This window comes from Chiloscyllium plagiosum, unplaced genomic scaffold (assembly GCF_037043375.1).
Source record: "Chiloscyllium plagiosum isolate Xiang-an unplaced genomic scaffold, Cpla_swu_hap1 HiC_scaffold_6, whole genome shotgun sequence".
NCBI classification, from domain to species: Eukaryota; Metazoa; Chordata; class Chondrichthyes; order Orectolobiformes; family Hemiscylliidae; genus Chiloscyllium; species Chiloscyllium plagiosum.
The window spans coordinates 112,486,026-112,501,778 of NW_028270144.1; the positions used below are offsets into that span (position 1 = coordinate 112,486,026).

At 44.1% G+C, this 15,753-nt stretch overlaps 1 protein-coding gene across 1 annotated transcript in view; it reads left to right on the forward strand.

Annotated features, from left to right (window-relative positions):
• Positions 1-15,753, forward strand: part of gabrg3 (gamma-aminobutyric acid type A receptor subunit gamma3) — a 595,554-nt gene that overhangs the window by 511,258 nt on the left and 68,543 nt on the right. Inside the window, exon 7 of the mRNA XM_043692286.2 lies at positions 4,806-4,958. Within this exon, the coding sequence (XP_043548221.1) occupies positions 4,806-4,958 (153 nt within the window). The remainder of the gene's footprint in view (positions 1-4,805; positions 4,959-15,753) is intronic.

The window sequence follows — 15,753 nt, forward strand, 5'->3', positions numbered from 1 at the left end:
TTGCATCCTCGACTGCTACAGGAAACCAGAGAGGAAATAATAAATGCTCAAGAAGATTATTTTTCAATCTATACTAGTTACAGGAGAAGTACAGAGCATTGGAAGTGAGCTGTTGGTAAAACATTGTACTGTTAGCAAAAGGATATGAGGAATAGGCCAACTAATTATGCCAGTCAGCCAGTAAATCACCAGAATCAATTTTGGTAAATACCATTCATTGGAAAGGTATGGTAAACTAGGGATAGTCAGCATGTTTTTGTCAAGGGAAGTTTTTGTCTGATTAACTTAAATTATTTCTTTCAGCAAGTTGGCAGGATTGAATAATTGAATCCCTATGGTGTGGAAACAGACCACTTGAACCAATAAGTCCACACCGACCCTCCAAAGAGTATCCCACCCACACCCATTCCCCTGTCCTATTACTCTACATTTCCCCTGACTAATGCACCTAGCCTGCACATCCTTGAACACTCTGTGCAATTTGGCCAGTTCACCTAACCTGTACATCTTTGGACTGTGGGAGGAAACCCACGCAGACACAGGGAGAATGTTCAAACTCCAGACAGTCACCCGAGGCTGAAATCGATCCCAGGTCCCTTGTGCTGTGCGACACCAGTGCTAACCTGCTGAGCCACCCCGTGGTAGTTGTTGTTTACTGGATTTTAATGAGGCATTTGATAAGGTTTAACCTGGTAAAATGGTCAAAATAATTCAAGCCCTTAGGATACAGGAGAATGTGGTGAGTTGGAGCCAAATTTGGTTCAGTGGGAGGACATAAAGGGGAATAGTCATTGGCTGTGGTTGTGAATGGAGATTAGTTTCCACAGGATTTCCACTGAGCTTGGCATTGGTTCCCTTGTTGCTGGTCGATTCTGTTAATGGCTTAGACTTAAACATGGGAGGCATAATTGGGAAATTTGCAGATGACTCAAAGATGTCACCCACCACCCCCACCTCAAGACAGGACTCTACTGACAAACAACCTATCTGTGTGTCTGTGCTAAAGAATGTGTGAATACAGCCATACTGAAAGCCTTTAGGCTCTGGTTGAAGTGCCAATATGCAAGCATGGGTTTGGTTTGGTATGGTATGGCAAGATAAGGCAAGTGGGAGCATGCAAGTAGGCATTAAGTGAGCTAGCACGGCCCAATGTAAGTGAGAAGCCTGAGATGCAGCCTGATTCAATCCATGAGTCTGTTCCTGTGTACAAAGTGTCCTTGCAGCAGCTTTTCAATGCCCATCACTGGTACGCCCTGAAATGTGGGTTATAACCTCCTAAGCATCCTGCAAATGGATCAGAGAGGTTCGTTGAGGACTCTCACTGGTGTCAAGGTTCTTTCCAATATGGTTCCAGGTAGTTTTTATCAGAAGCAATCAATATTCTTCATGGGAATAATGTCCTGATTTTAACTTGGACCGGGAGTTAAGTGGATAGGCGAGGGGGTCAGTGAGCTCTGTATCACATTCCAGTGAACACTTGCACATGATTACAAACAAGAACAAGTTTTTGAAAGGTAGCTCTTCTGATCTTGAATCTGCTCCCTGTCATTTTCATCTGGCTTCCACATTCAGGGGTGGCATGGTGGCTCAGTGGTTCACACTGCTGGCCCACAGCACCAGGCTTGATTCTAGCCTCGGGCGACTGTCTGTGTGGAGTTTGCACACTCTCCCTGTGCCAGCGTGGGTTTTCTCTGGATGCTGCAGTTTCCTCCCACTGTCCAAAGATGTGCATTTTGATTGGATTGGCCATGCTAAATTGCCCTTGGTGTCCAGGGATATATAGATTAGGCAAATTAGCCGTGGGAAAAATATGGGGTGGGGTGGGATGTTCTTCGGAAGGTCAGTGTGGACCTGATGGGCCAAATGGCCTGCTTCCATACTGGAGGGATTTCATGACATTGTTAAAATGAGGCCCACATCAACATCCACCCTATAAATGCCTTCCTCGTCCACTGGGGGTCCTACTGCCTGTTTGGAAGAACAATTTACAGTTGAAGATGGTGTCCCTTGTGTGGGACATTGATAGGCAAGCCAACCACCTTATTTTGACTGCTCAGTTGTCCAGTGAGTAACAGTGTTAAGACCATGTTTTAAAAGTCAAAGAGTATTTCAGAACATCTTATACACAGTGAATTATCGAGTTTTGAGAAGATTTGAAGGTTTTGGATGTAGGTTTGTTTGCTGAAGTGAGCTGACCTATCAACAAACACATCAAGTTAGACCCCATCTACCACCCCCTGAGAAAAGGAACAGGAAGTGACTTCACCACAGGAAATAATATCCTCACAGGAAATAATGCCACCAACCCAAAGAAACCCAAACATATAAATAGAAAGCAGGAATTTTTAGCATTGCTTCTTATGAGGTCCACTGAAATGTCACTTAGTAAGGAAATGGAACGTCTGGAAATGAACCTTTCAGCTCAGTGAGCAAACCTACATCCAAAACAGTGAATTATTTTCAAGCGTGGTAACTACTAGCACGTCAGGTAATATAATCATTCCACCTATTGCATGACTGACAAACAGCAATGTAATAAATGATTGTCCAATCCACCTTGCTGGTGTAGATTGAGGCATGAATGTTGACCAGGAATATAGAATCATGCCACACTGTGCTCTCAATAGTGTCAGTAGTTCTTTCCTTACTATCAGTTAGGCAGTCAGGATCTTTTACTTTCACCTGAATAAAAGTACTGCTGCTAATAAATTACTGTCACATTATTGCACAGGAGTGTCACCTGTCACGTATTTGAAATCTCCACTCTATGGATGAAAAGCTAAGCTAGTGAAAGATAATAAGGATTTATTATGCATGGATTTAAAAAAAGTAATTGCACATCTTACCAGCGTGTGACTGATGCATGATCTGTTCCATTACCACATTGTTATCTGAAAGATGCTACTGGTTGAGTTAATCCTTAAATCATTACATTTTTAGAATAATATTTCTCCAGCCTCCCAAATCTGATATCTGTATTTTGCTTCCTTCTCTCGAGGGCTAACTGTGTGCACTTAGTGCCAAGTTTGCTGGTGCTGGACTCACTTGTGCCAGCTCCCCCAGAGCAGCGTCATGACTTCTGAAGTCAATGCACAGTTTGTCATTGATATCACTGAAGGATGATGAGTGGGTTGGGCAAGGGAGTGTCTCAAGGCGCTGCATGCCCCAATAAATGACTTTCATCTGCCCATGAGTAGGCACTATGTAAATAAATTTCTTCCCCTTTGTTTTCTAGGTTTACATATTCAGACCTACATCTGTTCATAGCTCCAATCTGATATACTGCATGCCATACGTTGCATTCATTCTAAGAGGATAGTACATTGGAAATTTACAGTGCAGAACGATATAATAGTCTATCAATAGCACTTAGATAAGTATGGGCTGACACACCAGAGTGGCATGGTTGTTCAGTGGTTAGCTCTGCTGCCTCACAACACCAGGGACCTGGGTTCGATTCCATCCTCAGGCAACTGTCCGGTGTGGAGTTTGCATATTCTCTCCGTGTCTGCGTGGGTATCCTTCGGGTGCTCTGGTTTCCTCCCACAATTCAAAGCTGTGTAGGTCAGGTGCAAGTCATGGGAAAGACCGACGTAGGGTGAGTCTGGGTGGGATGCACTTTGGAGGGTTGGTGTGGTCTCAATGGGTTGAGTAGCCTGGTTCCACACTGTAAGGATTCTGTGACCGTGAAAATGATTACCATTGCATAATGGAAATAATGTGGTGGAAGTTTCCTAGTCAAGGAGGTAGATTTGTTGTGGGTTCATACATGAGTTAAATGCCCTGCGAGTTGACATATAGTTTGGGGGATTTCCATCACCCGACACTTCTGTGTTTGTGCAGCGAGGGATAGAAGAGAATCCTGAGACAGTCCCTTGAGTTAAACAGCTTATGGGTGGCATGGTGGCTTAGTGGTTAGCACTGCGGCCTCACAGCAACAGGGTCCTGGGTTTGATTCCCGACTTTCTGTATGGAGTTTGCCCATTCTTCCCGTGTCTGCAAGGGTTTCCTCTGGGTGCTCCGGTTTCCTCCCACAATCCGAAGATGTGCAGGTCAGGTGAATTGGCCATGCTAAATTGCCCATAGTGTTAGGTGCGTTAGTCAGGGGTAAATATAGGGTAGGGGAATGGGTTTGGATGGATTCCTCCTCGGAGGGGCGGTGTGGACTTGTTGGGCCGAAGGGCCTGTTTCCACACTGTAGAGAATCGAATCTAATCTAGAAAAAATCTCAAGCTTGGTTAACCTCTCCTGCAGGGACAGCCTTGGTTTTGCATTAGCAACAAATCCATGATTTCTACGGTCCTGAGTCGAGTTATAAAATGAGAATGATAGATGATTTCAGATGTGGCATCCACCTGTTCTATGTGTCAGCTGAAAGAAGTGGGTTCATCTCCTGAAAAGCACTTGGAATCAGACTGAAGGTACACCCCAGCCACAGAAAGCACATTGGGATAGTTTTTCGTATGCCATGTTAACAACGGATGGGAGTCCCAATGGAAAGTGATGTGGGTCAGAGAAAAGGGTCAGAGAGCTGTAGTCCTACCTTGAACCCATGCTCCTTTTTATTGTGGCTACATGGAGAGAAACATTAGCAAAAAAAAAAGGAATAACACTTGGAAATTAATGTACTGGTCGCACTGGAGCTTCATTTTGAAATACACAGGATAAATGGGACCACTACGTCCCATTCTCAGGTTTTCCCATCTTTTTCTCTTTTGGGGTATCTGGTTGGGAGAAACACATTCCTTTATTTTAGTATAATAACAATTGAAAATGGCATTGACCATCATTTTCTTGTTGAACAGGGGAATACGTCGTGATGACTCTATACTTTGATTTAAGTCGAAGAATGGGATACTTCACGATTCAGACCTACATTCCCTGCATATTGACTGTTGTTCTATCATGGGTTTCATTCTGGATTAAGAAAGATGCAACTCCAGCCAGGACAGCACTTGGTAAGTTACCTTTTGTATCAAGCTTAGTCCCCAGGACCTTGATTAACTGTTATTTAATTAATTGGAAAATGAACATGGCAGAAAAATGCAAGATGCAGTGTATTGCAATGATCTGAAAACGTTGCGGCTAAAGATTCAACCAAGGTTTCGAAATGCAATTAGACAACTACTTCAAATATGTTTTAAAAATTGTCACAATACTGTATATGGGGTGAGCAGGTGGGACTAAATGGATAGCTCTATTAGAGAGCCATCAGAAAGATTATTGTGGTACAGTGGCAGTGTCCCTACCTCTGAGCCTGAATGAGACACATTCATGTCTCATCTGTCCAAGAGGTGTGAAGTAATACCACAGGTTAATTAGAAATGATCTTAAAAAGAAGCACAGCATTGTACAGTCATACAGCACGGAAACAGATCCTTTGGTCCAATTCACCCGTGGCAACCAGACGTTTCAATCCCTCTAAACACTTCCTATTCATATACGCATCCAGATGCCTTTTCAATGCTGTAATTGTACCAGCCTACACCACTTACTCTGTCAGCTTATTCCATACACGCACCACCCTCTGCATTTAAAAGGTTACCACTCAGGTCCCTTTTAAGTCTTCCTTATTAAACCTATGTCCTTCAGTTTTTGACTCCCTTACTCTGGAAAAAAGATCTTGGCTTTTCACCCGATCCATGCGCCTCATGATTTTATAAATCTCGATAACGTGACTACTCAGTATTCAACACTCCAAGGTAAAAATACACAGTTTATTCAGCATCTACCTGTAGCTCAATTCCTCCAGTCTTGGCAACAGCCTTGTAAATCTTCTCTGCACTCACTCAGGTTTATCAACATCCTTCCTATAGAAGGGCGACCAGAATTGTACACAGTATTCCAAAAGTGGCCTCACCAATGCCCTGTGTAGCTGCAACATGGCATCCCAACTGCTATACTCAGTGTTCTGACCAATGAAGGCAAGCGTGCCAAACACCTTCTTCACCACCCTGTCTACCTGCGACTCCGTTGTCAAGGGACTATCCACCTGCCCTCCTAGGTCTCTTTGCTCGGCAACACTTCCCAGGGCTCTTTATGTATAAGTCCTGTGTATATCATATCCTGGTTTGCCTTACCAAAATGCAGCACCTCACATTTATCTAAATTAATCTCCATCTGCCACTCCTCAGCTCATTGACCTAGTTGATTAAGGTCCTATTGTACTGTAAGATAATCTTCGTCACTGTCTGGTACACCCCCTATTTTCATGTCCAAACTTACAAACCATGCCTCCAATATTCACATCCAAATCATTTATACGAATAATGAAAAGCAGTGAACCTAGCACTGTTCCTTGTGGCACAACACTGATCACAGGTCTCCAGTCTGAAAAACAATTCTCCACCATCACCCTTTGTCTCCTCCCTTCAAGCCAACTTTGCATCCAATTGGCTAACCTCCCCTGGATCCTATGTGATCTAACCTTACTAACCAGTGTACCATGAAGAACCTTGTCGAATACTTTGCTGAAGTCCATGTAGGCAATGTCCATCACTCTGTTTTCATCAATCCTTTATGTCATCTCTTCAAAAAACCCAATCAAGTTAATGAGACATGATGTCCCATGCACAAAGCCACGTTGACTATCCCTAATCAGGTCTTGTCTTTCCAAATGCATGCAAATCCTGTCTGTCACATGGGCCAAATGACCTCCTTCATTACGGTATCATTCGTTGATACCATGAATTTTCCTTTACAAATTATAGCCACTTAAAACCCATATGACATGATTTTCTTTTACTATTCATTGACTGTAGCTACTCCTCTTAGAAGTTCTTCCTCTTGACACACCAAAGTGTAGTTGACAAAACTGTGAGGGAAACCTTTCAATGTTTTGAGCATTATGTAAAGGGGCTTGTGGTGCAGTTGTAGTCCTTCCTGCTCCTGCAATGTGTAGGACAATATAATGTCATTGAACAGATTGATGAGGAAACATTCATAATGTCATGTAAAGCTAACCTAGGAAGTTAAGACCAGAAGTTGCACACTTAAGCAAAATTCGGAAGACTGTTCTGATGAAGAGTCACTGGACTCAGGACATTAACTCTCCTTTCTTCTTACAGATACTGCCAACCTTGCTGAGTTTCTCCAGCAATTTCTGCTTTTGTAGCAAAATTATTCACATTTTGAACTCAAATCCTCCAGGTAGATGTCAATGAAAACATACTGATGTACATCTACAGTTGTCAATAAGACTGGAGCTTGTAAAGAAAAGGCAGTCACTAATCAATCCAGTGAGGAATTCAGGCAAAACAGCTTTACCCAAGGAATGCTTGGAGTACAGAACCTGCCACTACACAAAGTAGACAAGAAGAATACTTTAGATGTATTCCAATTAAAGTGAAATAGGAAACGAAGGGTGAACGAAGTAGAAGCTTATACTGAAAGGATGCCTTAGAGTGGAGGATTAAAACATAGGTACTATAGGGGGAGCAATGCGACTTATGGTGAGCAATTTAGGAATACTGAGAGGGATGTCAACCTCTCATTGACATTTCGATACCAAAATTCAGTTTTGTAACCAAGTCCCAGATGGCAAATCAAATTCTTGCATCTGTGCAGTGAGAGGCCTGTTCACTGAAATTATCACTAATTATTACCATCATTACCATCTAATCCTGCGGTCATTAATGTGCAGGCTCCCATTCTCCCACACCTCAGAGGCTGTGGGGTGACCATATAGAATCATCATGGGCATGGATAGAGTAAATATTCAAGATCTTTTCCTCCAGGATAGGAGATTTCCAAAACTAGAAGGCATACATCTAAAATAAGAGGGGAAAGATTTAAATGGGACATAAAGGGTAATTTTTCAGGGTAATATATGCACTCAGAGGGTAGTGCATATATGGAAAGAGCTGCCAGAAGAGGTGGCAAAGGTTGGTACAGTTACAACATTTAAAAGACATCTAGATGGGTATATGTATAGGAAGGGTTTAGAGGGATATGGGCCAATGCTGGCAAATGGGACGAGATTAATTTAGGATAACTGGTTGGCATGGACGAGTTGGACCGATAGCTCTATGACTCTATGATGACAGATAGAAACTAGATGCCGAGAAATCGTAACATGACATTTAGAGTGTGCATTTAGTGTTTAAACTCATCGCTTGCTGCTAGGGATCTCTAACCTAGACATTCGGTACGGGTTTCTCTGGGCAGGCTCCAAGGGCAGCAAGCACAGGCACCCCGTGGCCATGGACATTTGCATCTGACACACACCAGCCTCACTGGGTCAGAATGGCACATCTCCAATCCACTTTCAGCATGCTTCTGCACTTTGACATGCACCCGAACCTTTCATTGTAATACTGCAGTAAGGGACACACTCTGAGCTCAAGGCCTGGACTGTGGCTTAGAAAGTATGGAGGCTGGGAAATCATTTCCATCAGGCGGGGATACTAGAACTCGTGGGCCACAGCCTTAGAGTTAGAGGGGGTCAATTTAGAATGGAAATGAGGAGACATTTCTTCCGCCAGAGAGTGATGGGCCTGTGGAATTCACTGTTACGGAGCGCAGTGGAGGCTGAGACGTAAAATGTCTTCGAGGCACAGATTAATAAATTCTTAATCTCACAAGGAATTAAGGGCTACTGGGGAGAGTGTGGGTAAATGGCGTTGAAATACCTATCAGCCATGATTGAATGGCGGAGTGGACTCAATGGGCCGAATGGCCTTGCTTCCATTCCTATGTCTTATGGTCTTACCATGGAGCATCTCAGAACCTGCTTGCTCACTCTCTGAGCGCACATCAGAATGCCAACACGAATGCCCACGGCCTTGCCTTTTGTATTGTACCTCTTTCATTCAAGCTTAAACATTAGTATTACCTTGCTGTTCAGCAAATGGAGAGCTTGTCATGGTTTTTTACACACACACACTCTCACTCTCTCTCTCTCTCTCTCTCTCACACATGTGCACACACAAACATTCACATGCACACATTCTGTAGTTCATCAAGGGCTTCAGCTGATACTGATGTAGGAGATTGGGCCCAGTCACTCAGGGTAACCACGGGGTAGGGCGAGTGAGGAGCCAAATGATAAGGAACCCCCCCCCCTCCCCAATTCTGACCCATCCCCCACACAGGTATTAACTCCTTTTGCCCTAATGTGGGCTGATTTGAGACAAGTTGAAGGATGGAGTGAGATGATGGAACTAGCACAGCAGTTGGTGGAGAAAAGGCAGTGAGGAGTCACCAAGTAGAAGGCACAGAGACCTTGCAGGAGCGAGTAGTATTGGAGGATGACCGCAAGTGAGAGAATATGCTGCAAGCAGAGGGGCTTGAGTGTGAGCCTTGGTGGGAGGTGGGGAGCAAAAATGAAGTGAATGTGACAGAGCAGAGACAAGATGGTGGTACCTCCCCACGTGGAATGGAATGACCTTCCTGTAGCATGGCTGTGCATCCTTCCGGTGGCTGAGACCTTGCCAACCCAGATAGCAACCTTGCGCCGAGGTGGCAGAGTCTGGCATCGTGCCCTTCACTGCCATGTCTGAGGCTGAGAGGACAGTTGACCAGTGTGCCACCTCATCAGGCGGGACCTCCGAGTCCCTGTCTGTAAAGCGGGGCATTAGTTTTCCCATTGTCTGCCACATCCAGGGCAAATGTCACCAGCAGTGCAGGGCAGTTCCAGACTGCCAGTATCTGACCGGCCTTTTCGGGGTCACACCTGTGCCAGTGACAAGTACTTCTGGTTGCTGTGATTTAGAGAATCGGGTTGGCATCAGTCAAGAGGGGCCATAGGGCCATGAGAGGTATTTAATGAGGTGAGCTTGGGATAGTTGGGTGAGAAGACCTGCCGGACCCCATTCCGCATAAAATTTGATGCACACAACACTGAAGCCACAGTGTGGGCAGATTCAGCCCTTGTCACAGCTCACTGGGGTAATAGGCCAGAAACCAAGCTCCACAGTCTCCGAGAAGAATGCAGAATTTCCAATGACCTGTCTTTCAGACGCAGGTTGACAAACAAACTGGACCAGGTTTCTGTACTTAATAAGAATGATTACTTATGACAAGTATAGGTTAATGAACCAATGACGTACAATGAAATCACCATCCTCCCATGGGGCTGCTCTGTCATTAGAGGTGGTGGTTTAACCTGACGGTCACCACACCTCAGACAAGGGAAAGATTGGGAAGGAGGGACTTGCCTGGTAATCTCAGCTGGTGTAGGAATTACTCAGCATCTGTTGGCCCTTATTTCAAGGGGGTCGCATTGGAAAAGTCTAACTGCAGCTGTACAAGGTGCTGGTGAGACCACAGCAGGAGTATTGTGAGCAGTTTCGGTCCCCTTACTTAAAGAAAGGTAGTATTTCATGGCAGGCAGTTCAGAGAAGGTTCATGAGGATGATCCCTGGTATGGAGGGATTGTCTTATGAGCAAAGGCTAAACAGATTGGGACTCTACTCATTGGAGTTTAGACGAATGAGAGGTGATCACATTGAAACAGACAGGATTCTTAACGGGCTTGACACAGTAAATGCTGAGTGGATGTTTCCCCTCATGTCCAGGACCAGCGGGAATAGTCCTACAATAAATGGAGATAAAGAGGAATTTCTTCTCTCAGAGGGTTTTGAGTCTTTGGAATTCCTTGCCACAAGGAGTTGTGGGGACAGAGTCCTTGTGTATTTTCAAGGCTGAGATAGATGGATTGTCGACAAGTTGGGGAATTAACGGTTACAGGGGAAGGGTAGGAAAGAGGACATTAGCGATGTTGGATCAGCCATGATTCTATTGAATGGTGGAGCAAACTCAAAGGGCCAAATGACTTACTCCCGTTCCTATCTCTTAAACCAGCCAACTGGGCTAGTAAACCCCTATCGGAATATAACCCTCCTAGTCAAAACACTAACCCACTTATCAACTCACCCACACCAACTTGGGAATTTCCCAGCTCCATGATGATATTCCCATCAGTCTACGTCCTGACACCAATTCCCAAAACACTAATTGAGACAATAAGTGAGCTGCAGTCTGCTTCACTCGACATGCCTCATGACCAAATGCTACACCTGACTGCTATAGCTATCAAAGCATTGAAAGTGTGCAACCCATTTGGACACAGAACATAGAACAATACAGCGCGGAACAGGCCCTTCGGCCCTCGATGTTGCGCCGACGTGTGAACTAATCAAGCCCATCCCCCTACACCATCCCATCAGCATCCATGTGCTTATCCAAGGATTGTTTAAATGTCCCTAATGTGGCCAAGTTAACCACATTGGCAGGCAGGGCATTCCACGCCCTTACCAAGAAATTTGTGGAAATTTTTAAAAGAAAGCCTCAAGATCTTTCTCTTAGCCTGCCAAACATTGCACTGAACTCTGTGTTGGAGATGCATTTTTAAATTTTTGTCAGGTAGGAAGTTCAGTCTCCCAGTCTGCTAGAAAATGATCTCATGTTGTGATGTGCTGTCCGCCTCATCTGAGTGATCTAGGTCAGGACTGAGCAAGTGCAGCAACACGACAGATGTCAAGTCAAAATGTTTGTTTAAAGCTATGTGGCTTACAGTGCATTAGTGATGCTTATAAAAGTAGAGTCACACTTTAAACCCACAAACATGCTGAACATCTGGTCTAAAGTGGTCAGGAGAGGGTTATTGAAACAAATTGCAGTGAGTTAAAATGAATCTCATAAAAGGAAGCATTGCATATGGCAAATATATCATATTATCAGATATCGAATGTTCATGTTAATTCAATCAATGCTACACAGCAATTCAAAAAAAGGAATTTTAAGTAATCATTTAATAAGGTTGAATTTGCAAAGGAAGTCTGAGAGAAAGGTCTAAAACTGACCGTATACTCCTGATGTTCAATACCTTGACAAATTGAGGACAAGATGAGTCACAAAAAAATAGAATTCTAGATTACATAACAAGATTGGTAAGAAATGGAGGTGAGTGTCATGCTGACAATGGGAATTTTAACTGGTTCCCAGGTCACTGTACAGCTTGAGGCTATGAATGAGATAGAGAGAGTCAGCAGATCCCTACAGGTTCAGAAGCTCTCTCGGTTCTGTTGATGTCTGCTTTGTTCCACAAATCCAGACGACACAAGCTTTCTGTTCAACTGCAGTAACTTTATTATTGGACAGCCGGCGAGAGATTCAAAGCGTCTCTAAAGTAGCTGTATGTCTGCTTGTAGTGGCACTTCTTCATGAATCTCTGCCTGACACACAGAGACAGTATATTTTATAGGAATTAAACAAAGGTTTATCAGTCTCATGGGTGATTGTCATCACATAGTTTAAAGTAGGTAATTATGAATTTACAAAGCCCGATGAATGTCGATATCCTGTGATAATGTGTGAATGGATTACAGAAACTGATTATCGTATTCTTTATGATTATGTGTTGATGGGAAGAGATTAAGGCAGAAGGCTTCTGCCTTCAGTAAATGGGGGTTTCACTACCTATGCTAATATGGAAAGGAAGTAAATGGGGGATTCACATACATATGCTAATATGGAGGGGAAGTAAGACAATGGGAGTTTAACAGGGTTGTGGCCAGGGCTATCGGTCTTGTCTGGAAAGGACAAATTCCTCTGTCTGGAGCTATGGGGAAATCCACATGTGTGGCCCCAATGGGCTCTATTTCTGACATACAGTCAGTGTCCCCCACCCTGAGATGGTTTGTCTGTATTATAAGAGTACAGGCTTTCAGTTGATACTGCAGTAAGTCCTTTGGTAGTGGAATGTTTAACCCTTGAGTCCCCAAAGCATGGAACTGACCCCCCCACCGTGGCATTTTAACTTCCTCAGTTCTCTGCAGTATAAAGCCTCATTAAAGCTGAATCTGTTTTCCAGAATAAATTAGATTAGATTCCCTACAGTGTGGAAACAGGCCCTTCGGCCCAACCAGTCCACACCGACCGTCCAAAGAGTAACCCACCCAGACCCAGTTCCCCCTGACTAATGCACCTAGCATTACGGGCAATTTAGCAAGGCCAGTTCACCTGACCTGCACATCTTTGGACTGTGGGAGGAAACTCCACGCAGACACGGGAGAGCGTGCAAACTCCACACAGCCAGTCACCCAAGGCTGGATTTGAACCTGGGACCCTGGTGCTGTGAGGCAGCAGTGCTAACCACTGAGCCACCGTGCCATATAGTCACACAGCACAGAAAGAGACCCTTCGGTCCATCCAGTCCATGCTGAAAATAATCCCAAACTAAACTAGTCCATCTGCCTGCTCCTGGCCCATATCCCTCCAAACCTTTCCCATTCATGTACTTATCCAAATGTCTTTTAAACTCTGTAATTGCACCCACATCAACCACTTCCTCTGGAAGTTCATTCCACCCTCTGTGTAAACAAAAGTCCCTCATGTTTTTTTTTAAGTCTTTCGCCTCTCACCTTAAAAATGTGGCCCCATTACTGAAATCCCCCATCCCAGGGAAAAGACACTACCATTAACTCTGTCTATACCCCTCATTATTTCATAAACTTCTACAGGGTTGCCTTGCTCACGGGATGGAATGAAAGTGGGAACAAGGTACTGAGTTGGGAGGTAAGGTATGGTTATATCTAATGGTGAAGCGGACTCAAAAGGCCAAGTGGCCTATTCCTGTTCCTATTTTGTATGCTTCTGTGTTTCCCACCAAACACTGGGTGTGAACCCCACTGGGCTTGGCGCCCTGGTAGCATTCATTGGTTTGAACTGACCTTTCTACCTCCATCAGAGAGAACATCTCCCCTGTGAGAGCCTACCAAATGGCTGAAAACTGTCCTGTCCCAGTTGCACCACCCCTGGTGCCCATTGATGGGACTACCCCACGGAGAAGCCAACTCCCATGAAGCCCTGACTTGAAGGTAATCTGAGTTCCCACTGGGGCCTACCTGGAAAATGCTGGTGAGGGAGGTGTGTGTCCTGAGTGGACAGGGTTGGGAGGGGTGTTGGGATAGCTCGGGTGGAAGAGGGGTGACTCAGATTGGCGTAAAGGGTCAATAAAAGAGGACTGCCTCATTTGGCCAGCCATGCCTCACCCAGCCAATTCGATATGTGGCACCATACTCACACTGCAGAGACAACCCAAGGAGAGGGAGGATGCCCTCATGTCGCCATAGTTAGGATAGCTCCCACAGAGGTGGACCATCCCGATCTCTCTCCAGCTGCTAGCAAAACTGTAGGGTCAGTTGGGTAGGAATTGGAAATAGTATAGTTAGTGTGGTATTTCATTTTACAGGTCAGCACCCCACCAGTCACTCTCACACCTTCACCAGCCAGCGCCATTGTTAAATTCCAGCTGTTATTCTTCAAAGGATTTGTTGGATGCTAAAAATGTTTTGACAAGACCAATAGAACATAGAACATTACAGCGCAGTACAGGGCCTTCGGCCCTCGATGTTGCACCGGCCTGTGGAACCAATCTGAAGCCCATCTAACCTACACTATTCTATTCTTGTCCATATGCCTAACCAATGACCATTTAAATGCCCTTAAAGTTGGCGAGTCTACTACCTTTGCAAGCAGTTCCCTCCTACTCTCTGAGTAGAGGAACTACCTCTGACATCTTCCTATATCTATCACCCCTCAATTTAAAGCTATGCCGTCTCATGTCAGCCATCACAATTGGAGAAAAAAGGCTCTCACTATCCACCCTATCTAACCCTCTGATTATTTTACATGTCTCAATTAAGTCACTTCTCAACCTTCTTCTCTCTAATGAAAACAACCTCAAGTCCCTCAGCTTTTCCTTGTAAGACCTTCCCTCCATACCAGGCAACATCTTAGTAACATCTCCTCTGAACCCTTTCCAAAGCTTCCACATCCTTCCTATAATGCAGTGACCAGAACTGTACGCAATACTCCAAATGTGGCCGCACCAGAGTATTGTACAGCTGCAGCATGATTTCATGGTTCCGAAACTCAATCCCTTTGCCAAAACAAGTTAACACACCGTATGCCTTCTTAAAAACCTCACCAATCTGGGTGGCAACTTTCAAATCTTAGACAACACCATTTTACTGTTGGTCAGCAAACAATGAAAAGATTTAGACAATGGAATTTAGCCGGAGTAAACAAAACTATTTCTTCTAGTTTAGCCAAGAAAGTCAGACTGGAATCCATCAGTTTAAAGGGCGTGTAAGCCAGGGAGCTAGATAAGCTTTTTTATTTGAATATATAAAATCACACTTGAAATACCAGCATTCAAACTTGTTTAAAATAAATAGATCAATTTGTCTGGTTAATGAGATGAGCAAGTGAGTCTTACACATGTGTGTATTTGGAAGCTGTCATTACACAAAGTATTACTGCAAAACAGTCATTAAACTGGCTGTGGGAGTTAATGGTTAAAGAAAAAAAATCAGGTGAATGTAAAGTGAATGAATCACGAGAAAGAGATTAAATGGGGGAAAGGGGAAATCAGCTTTTCTTGGAATCTTTCCCTTTGCCTTTGGTGAATATCTTTCTCGGCAGACTAAATTTAATTGATTTTACTCACCTAATGCTCTTTGTCAAATGTAATAAATGTAATGCCTTGTATTATGGCTCTCAGCCTTTCACTACTACTTTACAGTAGCGTCATCGAGTCATACAGCATGGAAACAGACTCTTCAGTCTATTCAGTCCATGATGACCATGTTCCCAAACTAAACTACTCCCACCTCCTGCACTTGACCCATATCCCTCCAAATATTTCTTATTCACGTACTTACCTTAGACATTGTAACTGTACCTGCATCCATCATTTCCTCTGGACGTTCATTCCACCTGTGAGTCACTCCCTGTGTAAAACAATTT